At 46.0% G+C, this 23,743-nt stretch overlaps 1 protein-coding gene across 1 annotated transcript in view; it reads right to left on the reverse strand.

Annotated features, from left to right (window-relative positions):
* The window catches only part of LOC146668906 (neuronal membrane glycoprotein M6-a-like), a 29,479-nt gene extending 6,057 nt beyond the window's left edge, over positions 1 to 23,422 (reverse strand). The window contains exons 1-6 of the mRNA XM_085408234.1: positions 23,273 to 23,422; positions 4,940 to 5,132; positions 3,333 to 3,489; positions 2,469 to 2,622; positions 855 to 931; positions 710 to 775 (exon numbers count right to left, since the gene is read on the reverse strand). Coding sequence (XP_085264360.1) covers positions 710 to 775; positions 855 to 931; positions 2,469 to 2,622; positions 3,333 to 3,489; positions 4,940 to 5,132; positions 23,273 to 23,309 — 684 coding nt within the window. The 5' untranslated portion in view covers positions 23,310 to 23,422. The remainder of the gene's footprint in view (positions 1 to 709; positions 776 to 854; positions 932 to 2,468; positions 2,623 to 3,332; positions 3,490 to 4,939; positions 5,133 to 23,272) is intronic.
* Between the last annotated feature and the right edge of the window lie 321 nt (positions 23,423 to 23,743).

Genomic DNA, 23,743 nt, shown 5'->3' on the forward strand with positions numbered 1-23,743 from the left:
CAGAAGGAGGACAGGATGTGTTTACCTTGTTTCTGCCACTCAGGGCTAAAAACAGCAGCTGTATGTTTTTAACAGGTTTACTTGAATTTAATAGAGGAAGTGCACATGTAGTCACCTTCCTGGAGCAAACACAGGTACAGCCCTGAACACGGGTCGAGTCTAATGCCGTTAATCCCACACTGTGCACACGAGCCGCTCCCTCTGGCGGCCCCTAGTGTTAAAGCACGGCGCAGCAACTCACTGCTGTTGCTGTGCCGTGTGTGTGATATACTCTTCATTTTAGCATTTTAGCATTCACATGCAGCACCACGCGGTTTCATCCCCTTCAGTAAGTTGACAAATGAAACGTCCCTCACGCTGCTTCCTGCCGCACAACAGATTTGTGTGTGTGGACGAGTGCCGGTGCTTTGGTTCTTGTACAGATCTGCGCACGGGAAAGATCGGAGATTATTCAGAAAGGCTCAGGTTTGTGAATGTGTGCTTGGAGCGAGGATGGAAGGACGTGAGCGTCTCCACGCCTCGGATCTGGAGACGCCGGTGACTCACCGCCTGTCTCACTGCAGACGTGCAGGACTGGATTTTACACTCTGACTCTTTTGTCTCCCTGTCTGCAGGGACGATGTCTGTTTCCTTCGTTTGCACCAATCATTAAAAACCATAATGGCAGAACAAATTATAACCAATCAGATATGAGAATGATGGTTCTTACCATGGCGATGACAGCAGCTCCTGCTCCTGCTAGTGCGCACACGAACAGGTGGAAGGTCAAGTCCAGCTGCAACACAACATACGCATGATGCGGTGGATTTGTGCTGACGGGTTATCACGTGTACGTGTTTTTGCTGCGTTCTCACCTCGTTGGATTCGCACATCTTGACGAACTTCTCGGACTGCGTGCACAACTTCCTCTCCTCGGAGATGGTCACCGCTCCTGAGAAGCACAAACGCTCTGTTAGCCTCTCCTCGTCCTCTGTGGTTGATGAAGGAACCGGGGAATCTCTGCCTATCGCAGCGCTCGGACGGTCCCTGCGTTTCTTTAATTAAAGCTGACCAAGATCAACGCTTCCCCGCTCCTGGACTGTCGGCCGCTGGGAACGGCCTTGAAGTAATCACAGTCCAGAGCGCAGCGCCTCATGAACCAGGAGTTCATCTTTAATGTTTTTCCTCCTGAGAAATCTTCATTAGTTTGCTGACTGAGGCCTGCTGCAGTCTAAATGTTGAACAGCAGATGGCAGCGCAGTGAGCGAGCGCACACAAGGCCTCTGGTGGTGCCTTTTGTTTTAATGTAGGCATCCTGAGAACAACATGGTGGGCAGTGCTGCATCGTGCACACAGTAATGTGCAGCATCCACCAGCTGAAGTCTGTCTGTGTGAACATTTAAGGAGGTTTTGAGCTAAGTCGTGCTAACATGCTGTTTGGAAAGACAGGTGATAATAATCAGGCAGAAAAATAATCTGCATAAAGAACCCAGACAGCTGGCACCTCTGGGCCTAACCGGGCCAACTTCTGGCACCTTACATGCCGAATGACATCTGACATTGTACTGATTTAAGGTGGAGCCGTGGCTCCTGAGTGAATGCAGGCAGCGACACCCAGAGACAAACATGTCCCGTTACTGCTTCCTGACATTTCTGTGATCTGTTCTCAGGATGTCTGAAGAGAGCCAGACCGCCGTCGCTGCTGTTATTCAGTCACACCCACATTTCACACAGGCTCAGCTGTCTAACCCCTCAAACACATGTTCAGGACTTCATCAAACACCAGAAACACCGACCGACAGGCCGAGCTCGGACGTTTTCTGTCATTAATGAATTTGCAGATATTTCAGATCAATGTTTTTCCTCTCGAGCGTCCGATTCTCGGATGTCGTTGCAGCGCCTGGAAGGCTTTGCAGCTTTCTGCTGGTATTTGGCACTTCTTCTGCACACACACAGGTTTTTCCATGATATGTGCCAGTTTGGTGTTTTGGTGAGTCACCATTAACCTGCCTGCTCTAAGCAGCGATCGGGTGATCCAGGATCTTACTTTTAATCACAGAACAAAGAACAGGCTGAGTTAAAAATCTGAACAGCAGCGTATGAAGAAGATTTCCAGTCTGCTAAATCCAACAAAGTGAAGGAAAAGATGTTCCACACATAAATTAGAGGTGCACGGATCAATGGGAGGGGCCGGTCTAAGCTCGGAGCAGCAGCACGGAGAAATTACAGTCATTTGTTTAAAGGCAGCTGAGCTCATCAAGCTGAACTCGTCAGTCTTCCTGTTTACAGCATCTCACATAAACTGCATCAAACTGGGAAAACCAGTCCTCCTTGTTTACCTCAAACTCAGAAAATGCGTTGTGCAAAGCCTGCAGAGGTCTAACCACAAAGAAACGAAATTCTTTTGTAAGTTAGAAATGTAGCTGTTCATGATTGGAAGTTCATTTAACATCAGGGTGCAAAGAGCAAAGGGTCCAAAGTCTGCGTACCAAACTGACGCAGGTCCAGGCAGAGGTTGGTTCCCTCCACCGAGCTGGTGTTCTGACACATGGACCAAACGTTGAAGTACATGAAGACCGGCAGGCTGGTGAATGCTGTCACCCCGAGCCACACCAGGAAGAACAGGTAGGCCAGGAACATCAGCTGCAAACACAGGCACACGTTAGTCTCGCACTGCTGTGCATCGCGTTCAGCAGAGCTCACAAAAGTCTTTATTCAGGTTGGACTAAAAAAAGTGCAAAATGCACATTCGTCTTCATCAGCCGCAGAGCTGAGTGGCTGCACTGACGCATGCACGCCACTCTAATATCTGTCACAGTTTCCAGATGTAGCTGACTAGACGAATACAAACCTCAGAAACCAACAGTACTTTTGTGATGAACATGATGAACATGACTGTGCTGTTTACTGCAAACATTTATTTGCAGGAAACGTTAAAGTGCCACAACGACATCACTTAAGTTATAAGTTATAAAGTTTGTGCAAATAAGTGTTTGATCCAGATAAAAGCAACTGTAGATGTTTAAAAAGGGCCGTAATCACTGTGTGTGTGTCTGTGTGTATGTATGTGTGTGTGTGTGCGTGCGTGTGTGTGTAAAACAACTTTAATGTCAATAATGGTCAATATGAATCATACTACTCTGCACATCCAAGTAAATATCAGTGATGCTGACCTTTTGCGGTCATTTATGGTCATGTGACATCAAGCTAATTATTGGCCCTCATTAGCAAAGTGGAGTTTGTATAAAATAGGAAAGGGTCACCACGTCTATCCTTCCAGCAGCTTCTTTGTTTAAATTAACACTAACTTAAACACAAATATGTCTTGACGAGTTTTAGAAGTTTTGACTCACGAATGCAGTAAGGCAGCGTCCGCAGGCAGTGATCTTGAACTCTCCGTAGAGATCGCGGATGGCTCCGGTGGTGAAAAAGCCCTCCACCAGCAGCAGCACTCCAAACACAAAGAATCCAGCTGCAAGGCCATAAATTATGTACTTCAGGATGTCGATGCTGCGGAGAGGACACACATCACAGCGTCGCTAATTAATGACTGCTTATTTATTTTCATGCTTCGAGTGCTCTTCAGACTTCTTCAGCTAAATCACCACGAGGAACTGCCAGAAACCAGAGAATCATGGAGGATTTATTCACATTAAAAATGTAAGTGGTGTAAATGTAGCCATTCCTAATTTTATCTTTATTTTCTCGTGTGTCTGTTTACATTTTTTTTTTAAAAAACATTGAAGAGCCAAAAACTGCAGTTCCAGTAGTGTCCACTAGAAGCTCCAGCAGTGAGTCGGTCTCTACACTGTTAAAAGGTTACAGCAGAAATAATCATGTTTACAGACGGCATGACTGCATGCACGGTTAGGGGCGTGGTCTCTTTGATTGACAGGTGGATGGCAACGATGATGTGAATGAAACACTTTTAATAATAATGAAGCAACAGGCTAGCCCAGAGGCTACGAGCTAGCTCAAAGGCTGCAGGTTGGAGACCACGTAATAAAGGAAGAGGTGCGGGTTCCCGGGCCTGGAGGGGCGGGGTAAGAAACTAGAACAAACAACTGTGTGGGCCAACAAGGGATTTATAGCTGTATAGCAGGAAGGGGCGTGGCCTGAACTTGAGACAAACTGTGCCCAATAATACAGTTTCTTGTGCTGTAAATAGCCTACGCTCCATTTCTGGTGAGTGAAGTTTTAGAATTTTATTTTGGATATTACTAGCGATGGGATGTCTGTGAAGGTTCTCAGTCCTCCAGGTCATCGTAGTCAAAGGAGCTTGCAAAGGAAAGCATCTGGACTTCTTTAAGTTGCTTGAAGACGTTTCACCTCTCATCCGAGAAGCTTCTTCAGTTCTAAGGTCAAATGGTGGGGAGTCCCAGATTTAAACCTAGTGGGAGTTTCCCCCACAGAGGGACAAAAGGACCCCCTGATGATCCTCTAATCGCCTGACCCAAGGTGTGAAACCGGGTGTGGGTCCCAATCAGCCAGAGTTTCAGGTGTGTTCATTGTGAAACCTGGCCCCACCCTATCATGCGAATTCCTGAGGTCAGATGGCCCAGGATGTGAGTGGGCGTTCAGGCGTCTGGGGAGGGATCTCAAAACTGGATTATAGATGGCAGAGAGTTGGTGTCGTAAACCACCGCCTCTGTTCAAAGATGGTCGCTCACAGTGGACATAGATGCTTCTTTCACTCCTCTTTCAAACCATCTGTCCTCTCTGTCCAAAATGTGAACATTGGCATCCTCGAAAGAGCAAGCTCCTTTGACTATCGATGGGATGCACCAATTAGGACCCATTATCAGTTAGAAAAAAAGAGAAAACACTGAAACCAATGGCTGCGTTCATCTTTTATATACAGGCTATGCACTTCAGTTGACTTCAGCTCGTTCTGTTTGGGGTTTGTGATTATTAAGAGTGATTATTAATACTCCGTACAGAGAAAAGATGAAACACTTACATGGTGAACACATCCAGAGTGTCTCCCGGGGCTCTAATGACTTCAAAGTAGTTCTGGAGGATGGTGACGGTGCCGCTCAAAGCCTCGTGGCCACACCCACAGAACAAGGCCACGCCCATGTAGAGGAGGATGGTGGCGATGAGCGACGCCCAGGGCAGGCTGCCCACACATCGCTCGCAGCACTCCTTACAGCCTGAGACAGAGACAGAAACCGTGAGTCTGACTGCAGTTCGACAAATTCTATATGACGATGATGAAAGCAAAGGAGAAGACACAGGGCGGGGTTATGAGGAACGATGGTAAATTCAAGTTTTTTTACTGAGTTTGAATGAGTCACTCACCAAAATGGGTTTTTGTTTGAGTCACTGAGTCAGTTGACCAGAGAGTGCAAAAAATTTACATTTTCATTCAAACTTAATTTGTTTCTATTTTCATGTAAATCCTACTGCTAAGATGAGTGATTGAAAAAGAAAAACAACTATTTTTATAGCGCAAAAAAGAGCAAAAAAAAAAAAATTAAGATTCTTAAAGGGAACATTTATTTTATTAGTATTTTCCTCAAATGTGTGGTGAATGAGTGGTCACGTCCAAATTCATGGTCTGCATCCTCATGAGGACGCGTTTGTAGGCCGATTACGTCACAGTGATGTGACGAAGGCTGTCCAAATTCGTAGACTCCTCCGAATGCGGCCAACAAATTCCCCAGATTTGAAGGATGGGTCGGGTGTGTCCTTCGTGGCTGATTAAACAGAAGTGTGAGACAATCAAGAATTTACGCCAATGTTCTTTTATATTTTAGATAGCAAGGAGCAGACGGCTGAGTTTATTAAACTCCACCGAGACAGCGGTGACGCAAATCTGAAGGCTAGACCGTCCAATTCCATAGCCGTTTACTTCCGGCCTACCCGACCTTCTGAGGACCCGGCCCACCTAGACCGCGAAGGACGGGTCCTCAGGAGGATGCAGCCCATGAATTTGGACATGACTAGTGAGTGAGTGAGTGATTCGTTCATTCTACGATTCAGCACAGGAAGGGGGGTGAGTAACTCAAATGTGCTGTTAGCATGTTAGCAGAGCGATGCTACTGTGAATTGAGGAGCTATCCGGTTTTTGGGCCTTTCTCAATGTGCGTACTTGTGCGTACTTGCGTTGTCGTGTACTCGTGATACGTCATCAGTCGGAGACCAAGTACTGCTCCAATTCGAAGTACGCATCAAGCCGAGAACGCAAAAAAGTCCCGGATGTGTTCTCGCTCCGCCCGTTTTATTGAGCATGCATTGGTGGTGACTTGTGTGGACTTGGTACAGCTAAATATCCCAGAATGCATTTCGTCCAAAACTCAAACGCAGCAATGGCGGACGAGCGGGGCTAAAAACTTTTAAATATTACTCTTTCTGGGTCACAAAATAAACTTTTAAGTTATTTTCAAGCGAGAATGTAGCTGTGTAAACTTCAAATATCTGCTCGATTTATCAAGATGTCATATATTTCCAAACGCACTCCGACGTTTTCGGAGACGTCTGTGACCCACCAGCTCCATAGCAGACAGCGAGGTCGAGGATCATTAGAGCCGGCGAGAACAGCGGACTGCCAGCACATCGTTTCCAACCCCCCCGCGGTCTTTTCGCTACTCAGGTTAAACAAACCCCAAACCCCAGCAGCTGTCTATTGTATTGAGTGTCCACTAAAATAAAAATAAAAGCGTTCTAACATCTCATCTGCTTGTTTTTATTAAGGTATGTACACGTATGTACATGTACACTATTTTTATTAATAGGTTAAACATGATATATAAGTCGCTTAGATCACTTCTAAATGTTAATGTTTGGTTTATTTCAGTGTTTTATTTGTTCCTGAGTAAACCGGTTTGGCTGTGATTAAAGTTAAGCTTCATAACATATTACTCACAGTTAAATTAAGAGGGGACGGCAGTAAAAACTCCGGACCTGTGACATCATCAAGTACGCTGGTGTTCCAATTGTACAAATCGCGAGTCCGTACTCGCGTGCGTTCTCGGTGAGTACGGACTCGCGTACTTGAGAATTGAGAAAGGGCCTTTAAGTCTGACGTCATTAGCCGCGTCCGGGTTCTAAACTCCGCTGCAGGTCCCAAAGTCAAACGATCACTACAGCATTACTGAGAGTTGAAAAACTGTCTAAATTCTTTCATCTGTAATAAAATGATCAGCGTTGCTGCTTTACCAGGTGTAACGATTAAGTTTAACATCCAGGCATCCATGAAAACAGGATTTATTAAATTTAATGGAGTTAGAAGTTAGCAGGAAGTTAGCGGAAGTTAGATCACTAGTTTCGCTAGTTAGCTAAGCATGATATAGCATGTTCTGACTGAGAGATTTATGAAAAAATTCAAACGTACAGCTCTGCTATCACTTCCAACATAAATGAAGACAGAAAACTAAACAGCAGTGACGTTTGTAGGGTTACTGAAGTTGGGCTAGCTGGTATATAATGATGTGCTACGTGATCGCTAGCGACACAGCTATGTTAGCATAACATTAGCACAGTGAAGCTGGATGTCACGGTTCTGGGTCCGTTGGACCCAGTATTTTGAGTTTATTGTGTTTTGATTTAAGTTTGCATCAGGGATTGTGTTCTTGTTCTCTTGTCGTGTTATGGTGATGAATATGATGTCTATTATGAGAGTTCCATGTTTCTGTTTGTCTGGGTTTAAGATGTGGGCTTAGTTTCATATGTCATTTCCTGTCTGTCTCTCTATGTCGAGCCTGCGTGTGATGTTTTATTGTGAAGGTCTGCGTCTTATGTGAGTGTTCAGTTTTACCTCTGTCTCGTCTTACGGATTATTCCCAGCTGTGTCCACCACCTGTGTGTAATTCCCGTGTTTCTCTGTGTGTATTTAAGTCGTGTCCTCCGTCATTGTAGTTGCTGGTCCGCCTGTGTAACCACCGTGTCTCGCTCGTGTGTTCACCCTGCTGTTAACCATCGTCTGCTTCTGCTCGCCCTGCTTCATGTTCATGTTCTGGTTTCTGCGCTATAGTTTAGCTGTTTCCCTGTATAGTTTAGTTCGAGCTCCATTTGCTGTTTGTCCTCATTTTGTGTTCAATAAACCACCTTCACCTCTCCACTACTGCCTGCGTTTGGATCCCCCTTCATTTCCTCCACACGGCTCCTCTCACTCGCCGTGACACTGGAGGATGAACGCTAACTTCTTTCCACTTGATAAAGTTAACGTGAGGGTTCCTGATGGTTAGAGACAAATGCAATCGCATGGCAGGATGTAGTTGCATCGGAATCTTTAAAAACTGAGCTTTAAAATGATTAGCAGTAATAAAAACCGAGAGAGGCCGACATTGATCACTGACTGTTTTTATGGGCTTGTTGAGATGAAATAGAACAAGTTACAAAGCATTAAAACATGTTTAAAGCACAATAGCCCTATGAAACGCAAGGTAGTTTGGGCCCTGAAGCAGGATTCAGCATGTCATCACTTAAAGACCGGATTGTCTTGATGTGAGCTTCTACTCAGGGTTTTTTCTTCCAGTTCAGAACAGAAATGTTTCTGTTAAGAAACTGGCTGTTGTTCCCCCCCACACACACAATTTTAATTATAAGCTAGATATATTTCTACTAATGAAATTAGTTTGCTAACAGCAACAGGAATGAGTCAGTTGGGCTTGTGAATCATGATTCACGAGTCAGTAAAGTGATTCTCGAGTACTGAACGATTCGTTCATGATTCGCACATCACTAGTTATGAGCACACAGACGGCGGTAAAACGAGCATGTGCACCGCCGGGTTGGTCATTACATGGAGCAGCACGTGCAAAGTCACAACATAAAGTTTTACATTTGAGTGCAGAAACCAAAACTCCCAGTTTGCTCCGTGAATGTTGGCCTACAGGAAATAATGCGGATGCAATAACTTTCATTTGACGTTCCTAAAAAATGACTCCTTTAAATACCGAAGAGCAAAAATGAAAATTTTAAAAGCTCGTGAAGAAGAGAAAACCGAGCAGAGATCAATGTAGCGACGGCCGCGGCTCTTCCTCCTCCGAGAGCAGGAGATGAAACGTGATGCCTAAATGCCTCCTGAAGGGTTTTATTAGCTGTGAGTGTTTTAATGACCAGTTTGATGTAGCTTTAAATGATCCGGTTGATTAGCAGCTCTTACCTCCTCATGGACAATAAGCCTCACCGACAGACAAACAATGTGTCACGCAGTCAGTTAAACTGACACAATGCAAGAGCAGCTGCACATATAAACTGACATTCACTTGGCTTCTTCCCCACAATCAGCTGAATTCAATGCAATACATTTTAAATATTGGCTCAAAATAACCTTCCTACAACACAGGAGCAGACAGAGAGCTCCATTCATAAAGGAAATGCTCCCTTATTAAAAAACTGGATTAAATCTGAGCTAATTATACTTTTTCCTGTGAAAACGTCCTGAAGTACATTTATTTCAGTACTAACGGCACCACAAACATTCTCACTCCTGGTGTGAGGATTTTAAACACACATGACTTTCTTGGTCTCCTATTGGACCTTTGGTTGGTTTCTTTGGGGAATCGTAGGTTATTCTTCAGTGAACTTTGCAATGAAAGCATGCAAAGTGAAGGTTGTAACCTCTTTGTGAATCATTTGGTCTTAGCAGCACAAATGCCTAACTTATATATTGTATTTGAGGAAAACAAGACTGGAGCACCTTAACCCGCTCCTCCTCGTCCTCGTCCATGCTAACACTCCTGCTGAGTCTTTTGCAGTGAGAGGTTACTTCTGATCACTCTGCCTGTTGTCCAGAGCCATTCTCCTGTGCTTGGAATGATTAAGTAGAGCTCTCCACCTGCCACATTATGTAATTGTGCAGTAGCTGCGAATGATGCACCAACAATTCGGCTATTTTCAAATGACTCATTTGTGTGGCTGCCAGATAAACAGTGATCTTTCCTCTCTGAGAAGCTTTTCAGTGCAGAAATAATGGCAGTAACGCAACGACGGGAGGCAGCAGAACAACATCTTTCCCTGCTGGACTTCTTCCACCGTTTAACGCAAACATCTACATTTCCTCCCTGGTGTAGTTTAGCTCATCTGTCTTGCACACATGTAGAAGCAGGAGAGGAGTATTCGAGTACACGATGACTCACTGGGTTGTTGTCAGTGGTGACACTACAGCTGATGGGTGAAATCACTGTAGACGTGTTTTATGCTGCAGATCGCTTAAAGCTCGTCAGCACAGGAGGTGCAGCATAAGCAGCTCATTAGCAGGAGGTGTTCGGGCTCAGTAATCAGGATCCAGTGTTCAGTTCTGTCTTTCAGGAGCGACCCACGATCACATGATCACAGCAGGGGGACAGATTAAAAGCCAGTGATGGCTGCTTTATGTGCACAGAGAAGAGAAGACACTTCAGGAACTTCAAAATAAAATAATAATGCAAATAAATACATAAATAAAATATAATTTCAGATTAAAACCAGTTTGTTTGAGATCAGATTTCAGATTGTAATGTAGACACACATTTAAAGGTTCTACAAAATGTTTCCAGGGTGGAACCAATGTTCGATCTGTTGTTTAGGATTGACGATATTTTCAGTTACATGCCACAGTCAGTAGAGGGCAGCATTTCCCTTTCTCAGTGGGTGGCAGTTTTCCCAGTGTGTGGGTGAAGAGGGGGTACGGCAAGGTGTGTTTTTATTAACCCCTTCAAGTTAATGCGATCAATGAGATGCGCAATTTGTGCTTTATGTGTTGGTGTGGAAACAAGATGTTTATTTGTGACAGAGCTGTCGAGTGTTGGTCAGTGCAGTGCAGAATGTGTCGACATTTTGTACAGTCTCGCAGCATAGTTGGCGGCACCTGCATCCAATAAATGCCAGTAGGAATCAAGAACGCCATTTTTCAACCTGGAGGTAATTACGGTTACCATCACAGAACACACACTGTGCTGTGCTCCAGTCCCAGAAGTCTGAGCTGCCGTTTCAGGGTTTGTTTCTGAGAACCAGTGAGCAGGTCTGTGCGGCAGTCTGAGGATCACCCAGTCAGCATGATCTGTACTCCATCCTCAGGTGGAGCACCAAGCATCCATCACGGTGACACACAAAATTTACACATGTGACGCTTCAGAACAGAGCCTCACAACCCGGGAAGTGGCTCCATCATTTATCTACAGTCTGTGGTAGCGGTGTGTTTTTCTTTGACTGACAGTTGTCTGGCTGTGATGTCACAGCCTGCGCGTCCTCCATCAGCCCCACCCAGTTACTTCACCCTCCACTCAGATTACGAGGAATTTCAATTCAAGCATACTGGACAAAATCAGTCTCTCACACACACACACACACACACACACACACACACACACACACACACACACACACACACACACACACACACACACAACAGGGGGTGACAAAGAAAAGTGGTGTGTGTGTGTGTGTGTGTGTGTGTGTGTGTGTGTGTGTGTGTGTGTGTGTGTGTGTGTGAGTGAGTCATCATGCTGCTCAGGTTTAATTGACCACCCTTGTTGCCATGCCAACTGGGGTGTGGCAGGAGCCTGCTGACCCACTTTGCCTGTAGCGTTGTCATGGCAACAGCGCAGCACTGTGAGGGCTACAGTCTCACTAATGCATACTGTCTCTCTCTCACACACACACACACACACACACACACACACACACACACACACACACACACACACACACAGCATGTTTTTCATCACATCGTTTTGAGGAAAACGTTGACGTTGACTGCAGATTTTGCATGTTTCTCTGCAACAACGTGAGCCGCCAACGAAGGAACAAACATGGCGGCTCTGCCAGCAGGAAGGTACCATTTTGCTGCGCTGACTCCATTTAACAAAACGTCCCCGTGCAGCTGAGTCGGCTCGTGGCTCTGAGTCTCACACACACATTCATGCATGTTTGAGCTGTGAGGCAGATGGAGCTGCGCGTGCACGCACGCACGCACGCACGCACACACACACACACACACACACACACACAGCTTGATAATATAAATGTGCTGTGAAGCTGTTTCTGCAGTATGTTGCTGTCTGAGTGTTTTCATTATCAGCACATATCTGTGTGTGTGAGGCTGAGTGTGTGTCCTGAATTTGAGCCATGTTATAATCCCGTCATATTTCCATATTTGGGCTTTAAACGCAGGAAAGACCCAGTGACCTGGTAAAAACCGGGACAGACTGTGTGCTGCATCTCTCTGTGTGTGTTTTCTTTGTTTAGGAGGAGCTTATTTTTTTAGATGATCGCAGGAATCCATTTGCTGTTCCACTGCAGATCAGTGCTGATCATCAGCCTCATAATCCTGCGGGACAAACACACACTGTACCTCTAACATGTTCACGATAGAAACAAAACAATCAGATCTGACTCTTTATTGAATTGATATTTGGACCGTAAACTGTGACCGTGTGACTGAATAAATCTTTTCCAGTACAACATATTTCCCTGTAAACCTATTGAAGAACTTGCACTGGATTTGCCAAACTTGTAGGGATGTACTGAGTGTAGGTTCTGCTTATGTTGCTGCTTTAGTGGTTTTGTGGCAGTTTAAAGTTAGATTTCTATATATGAGCATGAGGCTGAGAGATACCAACTAGATACAGTCGGGCCCACCTCAAAGAACTGCTTGGGCTCTGGAACCAGTCTCTTGGAGAGGGGCTGGACTCTGTCCCAGTGTGGAGTTGCCCTCCGTGAGTGGCGGCGGGTGGGTATCTGGGTGCTGTATCTCCTCGACTGTCTGCCTGTATACTGGGGTGTTTCCTGGTGGACAAGAGCGTTCCTTCCCTTTGCCTTTGGGTCGGGGAACAGGTCCTGACTTTCATCTGGACGCTGAATGATAGTTCAGAGTACCGAGCCTTCATGGGATCACTGAGTGGGGTCCCTGTGGATGCTTCATCTGGTGACACTGTCGTCTTACCCGGAGACTTCATTGCTTACTTTGGCGACCACAGTGAGACCTGGAGGGGCACGGTTGGAAGGAACAACCTGCCTCATCTGAACCCGAGCTGTGTTCTGTTATTGGACTTCCACCATAATGAACACAATGTGTGTGTACGTTTTATCAGGTGACCATGAGGACATGGAATAAGAGTTTTGGTCTGCCTCAAAGCATTTCTGTTAAACCATCAGACAACTCAGGAGGGGAAAGTGGTGCTCTACCCGCACAGTGTGCAGTGGTGGTGGGGTGCTGCTGTTTTCAGCTGAAGATAATCCCACTGGCATGGCATCCGTACAGGAATCAGAATCTGGGGATGGGGGAGATGGCTCACCTACCTCTTGGGGTGAGGTCACTGAGGTAGTTAAACATCTCCTTGGTGGCAGGGCCCCTGAGTGGATAAGGTTTGCCCTGAGTTCCTAAAGGCTATGGATACTGTAGGGCTGTCTTGTGTGATGCGCTTCTGCAACATCGTTTGGAGATGTGGGGTGGTAGTTCTGGATTGGATGGGGTGTCACACTCAGCCTCCCTGGGAAAGTCTACGCCAGGGTGCTGGAAAGGAAAGTTCATCCGTTAGCCGAACCTCGGATGCAGGAGGAACAATGAGGTTTCGGTCCTGGTCGTGGAACACTGGACCAACTCTACTGTCTTGAGGATATTTCAGGGTGTGTGGGAGTTTGCCCAACCAGTCTACTTGTGTTTTGACTTTGACAAGGCATTCGACCGTGTCCCTCTGAGTGTCCCTCTGAGTGTCCGGGGGGGGGGGGGGGGGGGGGGCCTGTATAGCTATTGTAAGAGCTTGCGCTGCAATGCCAGCAGTAAGCAGTAAGTGTTGAACTCCACCAGGGGTTCTGTGTGGTGGATGATGGCTTCCACTTGAGTGGTCGCAGAATCTCATCTCTGCTTATCACAGATGATGTGGTTCTGTTGGCTTCATCAGGTGACGGCCCCAGCTCAAACTGGAGAACGTTCCCAGCCGAGTGTGAAGTGGTGGGAATGGGAATCAGCACCTTGAAGCCTGAGGCCATGGTCCTCAGCTGTTAAAGGGTGGAGTTCCCACTCAAAGATGAGTTCCTGCCCCAAGTGGAGGAGTTTAAGTATCTCGGGATCTTGTTCACAGATCGACAGACGGATTATTGCTGTGTCTGCAATGATGTGGAGACTGTACCAGTCCATCGTGGTGAAGAGAGAGCTGAGAACAACAGCGTAGTTGATTGTTGATTTACCAGTCAGGCCTCACCTGATGTCACGAGCTCTTCGTAGTGACAAAAAGAACAAGAGCGTGGATAAAAGGGGCAGAATCAAGTTTCTACGAAGGGTGGCTGGCCTCTTTCTAAGAGATAGGGTGAGAAGTTCAGCCATCTGGGAGGGGCTCAGAGTAGAGCCACCGCTCCTCCACATCGATAGGAGCCAGTTGAGGTGGTTCAGGCATCTGACAAGGATGCCTCCTGGGCGCCTCCTGGGTGAGGTGTTGTGGGTATTCCCCACCAGGATGAGGCCCCGGGGCAGACCCAGAACACGCTGGAGGGATTATGTCTGTCGGCTGGCCTGGCCTTCTCTGCTTAGGCTGCTGCCCCCGCGATCCGGCCCCGGATAAACAGAAAAAGATGGATGGATGGCCTTATTAACATTAAGTTGATATCACCATCTTGATACTATGTGAACTTACATTTGCAGAAAACCATGAACGTACATAAATTAAATGACCAGAACTAATTTTTAATTATTCTTCATTAATTTTTTTGTAGTTCTGTTTGTAATAAATGAGGTTATTTCCATGTTCAGTGTTTCCCTGGCCAATTTCAGCTCTGTTCAGTTCAATTTTGTTTATATAGCAGCACTCAGAGTTAACCCGAGGCTCATTTGAACGTAAGACCCTAAAAAGACTAAATTGGGGCCAAGTATGTGTTATGTAATATTCTTGAAGATAACTAAATATTAATCAAACTACGAATGCATTTTAACTGCGTTGTTACATTGTTTCACTGATTATTAGTTCAATGAAATTAGTTTCATTCATTTTATAAAAGCAAAAACCAAAAGCATTTGCTGCTTCCATGTTCTTAAATGTGTGATTTTATTATTTTCTTTCTGATATATTCTGGTTTAATCCCAAAAAGTGGATTCTGTTCATCTGGATGCAGCATTACATCCAGATGAACAGAATCCACTTTTTGGGACTTCCTTACCTGGATGATTGAGCGTGCATCAACACATTCATGTTTAATCTCTAATAAGCAGTATTTGTAGAAAAGAGACAAACATTATGGTGCCAATAATAATATTGGATTATTGTGGGGTCTACCGTACAATATTAAAGCTGCATTACCTGCGTTGCAAAGGTGACCCGAGGAGGTGCGTCATGCTTTCTATTGAGATGCATTAGCTTCAGGGTTATGGTAAATGGATTCTTATGTGGCGCTCTACACAACGTGCCACATTCACCCAATCACACAAGCACTTTCTTCCAAGTCTTTTAGTGCTTCCTAGCTAACCTTCATACTCCGTGCAAAACTTGGGGTTAGTATCTTGCTCAAGGATACTTGGCATGCAGACTGGAGGAGCCAGGGATCGAACCACCAACCTCCAGATCAGTAGATGACCTGACTCCACCTCCTGAGCTACACCCACTTCATCCCACCCCAGGTCATCTATCATCAGCTCTCGTGTGTCAGAAATTTAAAGTTTTCTTCCCTTTTTAAAATGTTTCTGAACGAGTTGTGGCCATGCTCCCGAAATAACTTCACACATGACAATTAAAGACCTCAGGATGGTGGATCCTGAGGTGAGATGTATACACGGAGGTGCACATCTAATTGACATAAACCTAACCCTAACTGTACCCCTGACACTAAAACCACATTTGAGTCTCCAAAATTTTGGGAACCGAGATTTAGGTTCCCATAAGTGACTGTTGGTCTCCACAATTATAGCAGCATGCCAACTTTCTGTTCTCATAACGATGTCTAAACATGTACACACACACACACACACACACACACACACACACACACACACACACACACACACACACACACACTCTTTCACATTGGGTCTTGGTGCTCATTAGGCTGTATTTTGTGCTGTTTTGCCTGATTGTCTAACAGACCAACAAACACCACTGCTGTGTGTGTGTGTGTGTGTGTGTTTATGTGTGTGTGTGTATGTGTGCTGTAGGAGAGGGTCACTGAGCTCTCACACAGACACACAAACACAGAGTGGCCTGAAGATGCACTCAGGAGTCAGGACTGGGTTCTAATGGAAATGACAAGCCCAGCCCAGCGACACCATTAAGACTGAGCGGCCGTGCAGCCCAGTGGAGGGTAACCCAGATAAATATAGGCGTATGCATGTGCACGCACCGCCGTCGTCTACATGCGAAGCTTTTCTCTTTTAAACGTTTAAGGTGTTTTTTTGTCTTTGATTCACAACAACAAAATTTTCATATACATGGATATCTTCTTTGTGACACACACGCACACACACACGCACACACACACACACACACACACACACACACACACCGCCTCCTGAAAAGATTTTCCAATCTGCCAATCAAATTCTCTGTTGATCCACAAACCCCTCCCTCCCTGCCTCCCCATCACCGTGACAACCGTTCACAGCTGTGTGATAGAGGCAGGCGCTCTAACTTTATCACCGATGACAGTGGCTCACAAGCAGCTGTGCTCACAGAGTTTGGGGAGAGCCGTTTTACCAGCCGTCTCATCATTAACGACGCAGTGACGGGAGATTATCTGGCCTTCGTTAGCCGGACATAGGCAGCTACGCCTACCTGTGGGATAATCGGGGGATCGGAGCAGAAGCGCTGACTTGTTAGATTCATCCACGTGTCTGTGAAATCGCATCACAGCGGAGCAAGTCAAAAAGCCAGCATGAAGGCACCTTCCTGGTTTATTTGTCTGCGTGCGCGTAGGGGCAGCACTAAGCTTTAGTTAGTGTTGTGAGGGCGGCGACCAGATGATCAGTGATCTACTCTGTGACAAACTGGAGGAAAGGGACAGCAGGGGCCAGCAGCTCGTACCTTAAGAATCTAAAGTTTTATCCATCAGCCTTTGGTGCTGCAGATATCCTCACACAGGCCACGATGGAGGTTAACGTGGTTCCTTCGACTGAAACTCTGTGAGATTTTGCCAAGTTTAACACCTCGTTTAGCATCTTGCCAGCAACCCCTAAAACCTTGAAACAGATGCACGGTCGGTGGGCTTTCACATTTTGTTCTTCTACATAAAACACTTCCATAAATGCACCACTTTGCCTTTTGTTTCCCTGCAGATGTTAAATATCGTCTGTGTTTGCAGGAATGCCACAGAACCACACGCTGATGGAGGCCAATAAATCAGGCCAGCAATAACAGGGAGAAGATGAGGGGGGAGACCCAGTGAGACCAATCAGTTTCAGTGATGGATGACTCTCAGACAGCCAGACAGAAATTATGAAATATTACGAAGGCGAATTCGGTGCAATCATCATATTTGCCTTCAGTTAAAGAGGAGCGCTGAGAGTTCAGTGAACGTGTAACGCTTCACGGGGAAAGCTGCTCTGAACACGTTCGTGCTGGTCTCTTACATTCAGACTATCCTCAGCTCACGGCTGCTGTTTGGAGGGTTTGTGACCGATCACAGATCAGTGTGGTGGAAATGTCGCTGAGTGAGATGGGAGACATTCATCCAAGAAAAGCACACATTGGACTGGATAGACTGGGAAAGGAATCAGGAAGAAGGCTGTGGACTGGAATTATCTGCAGCTGCTCTGCAGACACGACCCTCGATCAGCTGCGCACACATCTAGGATCCGAACACCGACCGGCTGAACATGCTGGGGTTTGATATCTCTGCAGCTCTGTGCAGACTTTCATGCTCACACAGAAACAACATTCAGAGCGCCACTCTTGCCACGAGACAAGCCTCTGAAACGCCATTTTTAGACCTGCACCGGAAGCTGAGCACCCCACACTAATGAGATATCTGCACCAGCTCTTCCACCCCCCCGGTTCCACCCACAAACAGAAAATCAGAAAAACACAAAGCTTTTGGACTAACTGCACGATAATGCCACAGATAAACAAGACGCCGATGCTGTTGAGGCATCGTTTCTGCTCGTGTCGATGTGTAGATGCAGAATGTGAACCACTCCCTCCTCCCGAGGAGCTGCACACACGCAGACTGTGGTGGTGATGTCATGCACAAACCGAGGCTGGAGCCGCTCCACGAAACGGTGAAAAGTGGAAGCGCTGCCAGCGCTCGCTGACTTTACAGTGATACAGGAGGATTTTCTGAATTGCAGCTGGAAACGTGATGCTCGACACGACAACACAGAAAACACAAAAACATTTACACGTCGCCAAACGCCACCAAACCACAGGAGGGCGTTGGTGTGGACGGCGAAGCGCCGAAGACGAAACTGCAGTGTAAATGTGAAACGTTGTGTCCATATCCCACTTACACGAAACTGCTGCCACCAGCATTTAGACAAACAGATCTCTTTAGAAGTAACGAGCTTCATCCCGCTGGGAGGATGAGGAGCTCGGAAAATTTCAAATCTCAAGGAAGGCTCACAGCATTCAGGGGACAGTTCAAGCTAAGATAACAGTGAGGGATCTCTGCCTGTGGTGCCAAAAAAATAGGGACAGTTTTGTGACGGCTCCACGTATCACTGCGCAGGAAGACGACGCAGAGAAAAAGTAGTTCCTGCATGAAGCGGCTCAGACCAGCGAGAAGGCTGCTGAGGTTTTTAAGGTTTTTCTTTTCACACCACACGGCCAGCAGCACTTAGTCCCATCATATTTTCAAGATGGCGGACACACCTCATAAACTGAGCGACTCACACAATGTCTGCTACGTGGAGCTGCTCACAGAAAGGTTGGAGTTTTACTTTTATGTATTTAACGACGCTTTGAGCGCCTTTCAATTCACCAAATGTACAGCAGGGCCTCCAAGACTGGACCCAGCACTAAAGCACGTCTCTCCAACGCAGTCATAACAATCTGCTCATTTTCATGTTCCTCATGTAAAAGTAGAAATTTGGGGTTGTGATGCTACAAAAAACGTTCCTGGCATTCGGCCCAGAAGCTGCTCGTATCCGGATCCGAGAGGTGACCGGACACACCGAGCCGCGGGTGTTACGGCGAGGGCCGGGGTTAACCTCCTTCCTCTGAGGTCGTCCAGCCAGCTGCACACAGTGTGTGAGGCTGAAACGCTCACAGGCAGCAGAGCAGAGCTGCTTTTCATTTCATGTGTCAATGGACAGTAATGAAATTACCTCCACAGACAGAGAGAGATAAAGCAGAAACATCCCGTATGCCATCCTCCTCGGCTGCTTTATGGCTCCAGCATCTCACCCTCCCCTCTCTGGGCCTGTAAGTCAGTTTGTATTGACTCACTGCACTCTCCATGAAGTACCTTTCTATTAGTGGCCGTGATAATGAAATGGATATGAGGCAAATACACAAAGTCCGCTCTCAGCTTTCTCACTGAGATCTACAAAACCTCAAAACGATTTTTACGATGTCCTCTGGACCGCAGCAGCGTGAGAACAAGCCTCGGTCCGCCCTGCTTCCCCAGACAGAAATTATTTGTAATTATGCTCCTTAATGCTAATAAAATGCTCATGCTAATTTGTAGAGACACGTTGCCTTTTAAAATGAAGCCGGTGTTTCCTGAGAAAGACCCTCGGTGCTTCTTTCATATCAGCGGAGACCGACTGAAGCTCAAACCCGAGAACGTGAAGGAGGAACGGATCAAACAGGAAGAGATGAAACGGCAGCAGCTCACAGACCGCAGCGGGGTTTTGTTTTGGTGTGTTTGTCATGTGAGGATATGATGTCTGGCACCAAGTAACCACAAATGATCGCTCCTCCTTCTCTTCCCGTCTCAGTTAATAACTCTGATTTTCTGTTTTCTTAGAGAGATACTTAAAATGTTGACATGAAAGCATCACGTGTACAACCTGCACTCACACCTACTGAGGACACAGGGATCTGCACCTAACCTCAGCTGGGACTGGATGTGTGTCAAAGAACGAGCTCAGCTGATCGATGACGGAGACTGTTCAAGTGTCATTGTGAAGACACAGTGACATCCCCCTGTTTACAACATTGTCAGAGTTGTATTACACAAATAAACGGATGATGCAAAAATATGACACTAAGTCGAGGTGCCATAAATGTGAAAGTATGATTAATACGTATTTCTGCCATTGATCTGCCATGCTCACTGAGCGTGACTGCATTTGAGTTTTTGTGAGAACCTCTGGACGGTGTCGGCAGCGTTCCATCAAACGTCGGCTTACAGGACAGAAAAACTAAGCGAACACAGGCGCACCAAAGCCTGCAGTTCCTCTAACATCCACTAGAGGCTGCAGCATTAAGAAATAAACATATTTACTGCCTGCATGACTGCATGCACAATTAGAGGCACGGCTTAGTTGACTGACAGGTGGGTGGTGACACAGGCGGCTGTAGCTGCTAGCCGTCTGCCTGAACTGGACCTCCGGACGCGTTTGTGCCGTGCAGCTACCATTAACTGCTCACAGGTCCTTCCAGGTGCATCATTATCAGCTCGAAAAAGTCTTCTACCCAGACGACTTCATGTCACACAATCGTCGGCCACTTCTCCAAACTATTGTACTATTACTATTGTAACATGAGCAGTCACCGTTTTAACCGAGCCAAATAAAGGACTGAGGCATGCAGTAGAGCTCTAAATGACCTGAGCTATCCAGCTGCTCCCAGAGGTGCACGTGAGCAAACAAACAGCCTGAGACGTGTTTAATGAACCAGAGATTTTCAATTAAACCAGCAAGTCTCTAAAATCGGTCCTCAGCAGGAAGGGAAAATGATCAAAACCTTTCAGAGTGTTGCTGCTACGCTTTCAGACTTTCAGGTTAGAATACATGAAACTTTAATTAACTCTGTGGAGACTCTGGGGTCGGTTACCACAGCAGGAAGTGCTTATATAAGATGATGAAGGGATTTCATAGACAAATGCCCATTAATATAACCCCAGAAAGAGAAAGGAGTTGGAACAGCTGTTTAAAGATTGGTTTTTACTACACTGAGTTATTATTGTCAAGCTTAATAGTTTCCTTTGAGCCTGAAAGCAGCACGTTCGTGCTAACAGCTGATGGACAAGCACAGACGATTTACAAGAACAACCTGAGGAGTCTGTGGTCATGATGAGCTTTCCTTCAATATGTAAGACTTCTACACAATAAGACTGTTTCTGCAGCCAGAGGAGTCGCCCCCTGCTGGTCGTCGGAAAGATTACAAGTTTATTACAAAGGCCACCTTTTCATGTCTGAATGAGAGTCGAGTGTTTGGATACAGTCTATGATGAGAACAGGAATGAAATCAAACAAAATGCTGAATCCAAACGCACCTTCGGATCTGTGAGACTTTTGTTCTGATATGAAATATTAAATCCGTCTCTGGATGACGGAGAACCGGAATTTTAACTAAACACCATCCCTGCAAACACCAACGTTGGCAAAGTCACAAATTTCAGAACCTTCACTGTAAAGACTTTTTATTCCACTCGTGTGACATGACTCCATTTCACATTAACATATATGACAGTTTTTGGTCCTGTTAAAAGTGAACTATGGTAGAATTATTGGAGATTATATTTAATGCACCCTTCAGCCACATATCTGCAATCAAATCCATTTGAACCTTTATTGAAACACCACTGATGTAAAAGTAAATCGATTCCTTTGAAAACAACTCTACGTCGTACTTATACAGCCGCTCTGTGTCTCTCACCTGTGCTGCCTCGTTTCATCTCACACCTGTGTTTTGTGTGGTGCAGGGGAAGAGATGAGGCCTGTAATGGCTGAACTAAAGACAGGGACGAAGAGGGAGTGTGACACGGATGTAGGATGGGAACTAGTTAGAGAATGGACAGAAGGAGAGGGGGTGAGGCTTAAAAAAAAGAGAAGTGACAGGAATGAAAAATCATGTTTGCTTGAACACCACCCGCATCTCTGATTGGCTAAAACAGGTTGCTTCCAGAAAAAACACACAAATGCGCCTATCACACAACAGAAGACGATGTCAGGATGGTGTTTCCATAGATACAGCGAGAATAAACATTCATTTGGCCTTGTATATAAATATTTCTATTTTCTTTTAATCAAAACCGCCTCCTTTATTGGTTGTATTTGTGAATCTCTGCAAGCAGCAGTTGATGTCTCATTTGGCTCTGAAGGTGTGATGAAGAAAATGGACACGCCCATTTTTACTGCCAACATCAACAACAACAAGAATCATTTGGGGGGGAAAATGCAAAATAACACTCTCTGCAAACCACCCCGAGGCGGTCAGAGGGATGGACGCATGTGGAAAGATTCAGATCAGAAATAGAATTTGAAAAATGGACGGCGGAAGAAAAACGGGAATGAAGGAGCGAGAGGGAGTCAACCGAGAGAGTGAGATGGTGGCGAGTGGGAGATCAGCCAAAATATCCTCTTCTAGAGAGAGAGACAGAAACAGGTAGACGGGAAAACAAGATACAGACAGAAAGATGGAAAAAATCCAGCCTGGAATACACCAAGGCTGAACGGGTGAAGGAAAGAGGGGTAAGGGCCAGAGATGGAGAGATATGAAGAAAATGGAGGGAAAGGGAGCGACACAGACGGAAAAGGGGGGGGGGGGGGGGGGGGGGTGCAGAGAGCGAGGGAGAGTGGAGAGGAAAAGGCGTTCAGACAAGCGTGAAGCATCAACAATGAGGGCTAACAAAGAAAATCCCAATGGAGGCATCAATCACTGCCCCACTTATCCCTCCTCCCTCTGATTTTTAGTCTTTATTCCATTTATTCCAAGGTTTTGCCCCACGCACCCTCCTTCTATCACCCTCTTCTTCCCCTTTTCCTCCCCCAGCCACTCCCACCTCCATCCATTCATCCATCCATCCATCCATGCATCCATCCATCTGTCCGTCCATCTGTCCGTCCAGCCTCCAAAACAACACCAAGCCTCCGGTGTCTGTCGTTTCCATGCACCCTCAGCCCAAACAATCTGCATATTTAAGCTCCCGTTCATGGACGCACACGGCTCGTGTACGATCCCGTGTTTTTATCCGGAGCAGACAGCCTCCTGAGGAGGCTCCATTACAATCCACAGCCTCTTTCCATTTCTGCCGAGATGACTGATGGGGAAAACGGGGAATGTGAACCGTGCTGAGAAAAGTTGGAAATTAAATATACAGCCTAAAGTCTAAGCTTCTTTTCCCCTTTTTTCCCTCCAGGACGTGTATGCCGTCCTCCTTCTCTCTGCCCACAACACACAAAGGAATCCCATGATACAGGGAGGGAAGGATGAACAGAACAATGGCATAAAGGAACGAGTGACGGAAGATAAAAAGGAATCGATGGCTCGTCCTTTCCTACCTTTCTGGCTTTGCGATTCATCCATGTTTTCTTCCATTGTGGCAGGTTACAGTCCCTTTGTCTCGGTTATGTGTGAAGCTGTTTAAAGCCCCTTGCTAGCTCTCAGCAGAGTGTGCGTGTGTGTGTGTGGGAGGCAGTGTGTGTGTGAGTGTTTTTCCCTCCCTGCAGATGATGGAGGCTCAGGGAAGTCCCTGTTCCAACGCTCTCTCTCCTCACTATCTGGACCTGTCCAGCATCCTGTCTCTGGATCCATCCACAGCTTTCGCTTTCAGTACAGAAACAGAAAAACATGAAACCTCCTTAACAAAAAAATATTGACACTAATATTTTTTTAGTCTTAGAAAATTAAAGAAAAGAAACAACACGTGCAGGATTTCTCATGACCAACGACAGAGTAAAAGCTTAATACTAATAAAAACGAAGGCATCTGTCTATATTTACTCCGAATGACAAAGTAAAGAGATGTGAAAA

This window comes from Rhamphochromis longiceps, linkage group LG6, assembly GCF_057381845.1.
Source record: "Rhamphochromis longiceps isolate RC_006_pf linkage group LG6, R_longiceps_female_GT1.1, whole genome shotgun sequence".
Taxonomy (NCBI): domain Eukaryota; kingdom Metazoa; phylum Chordata; class Actinopteri; order Cichliformes; family Cichlidae; genus Rhamphochromis; species Rhamphochromis longiceps.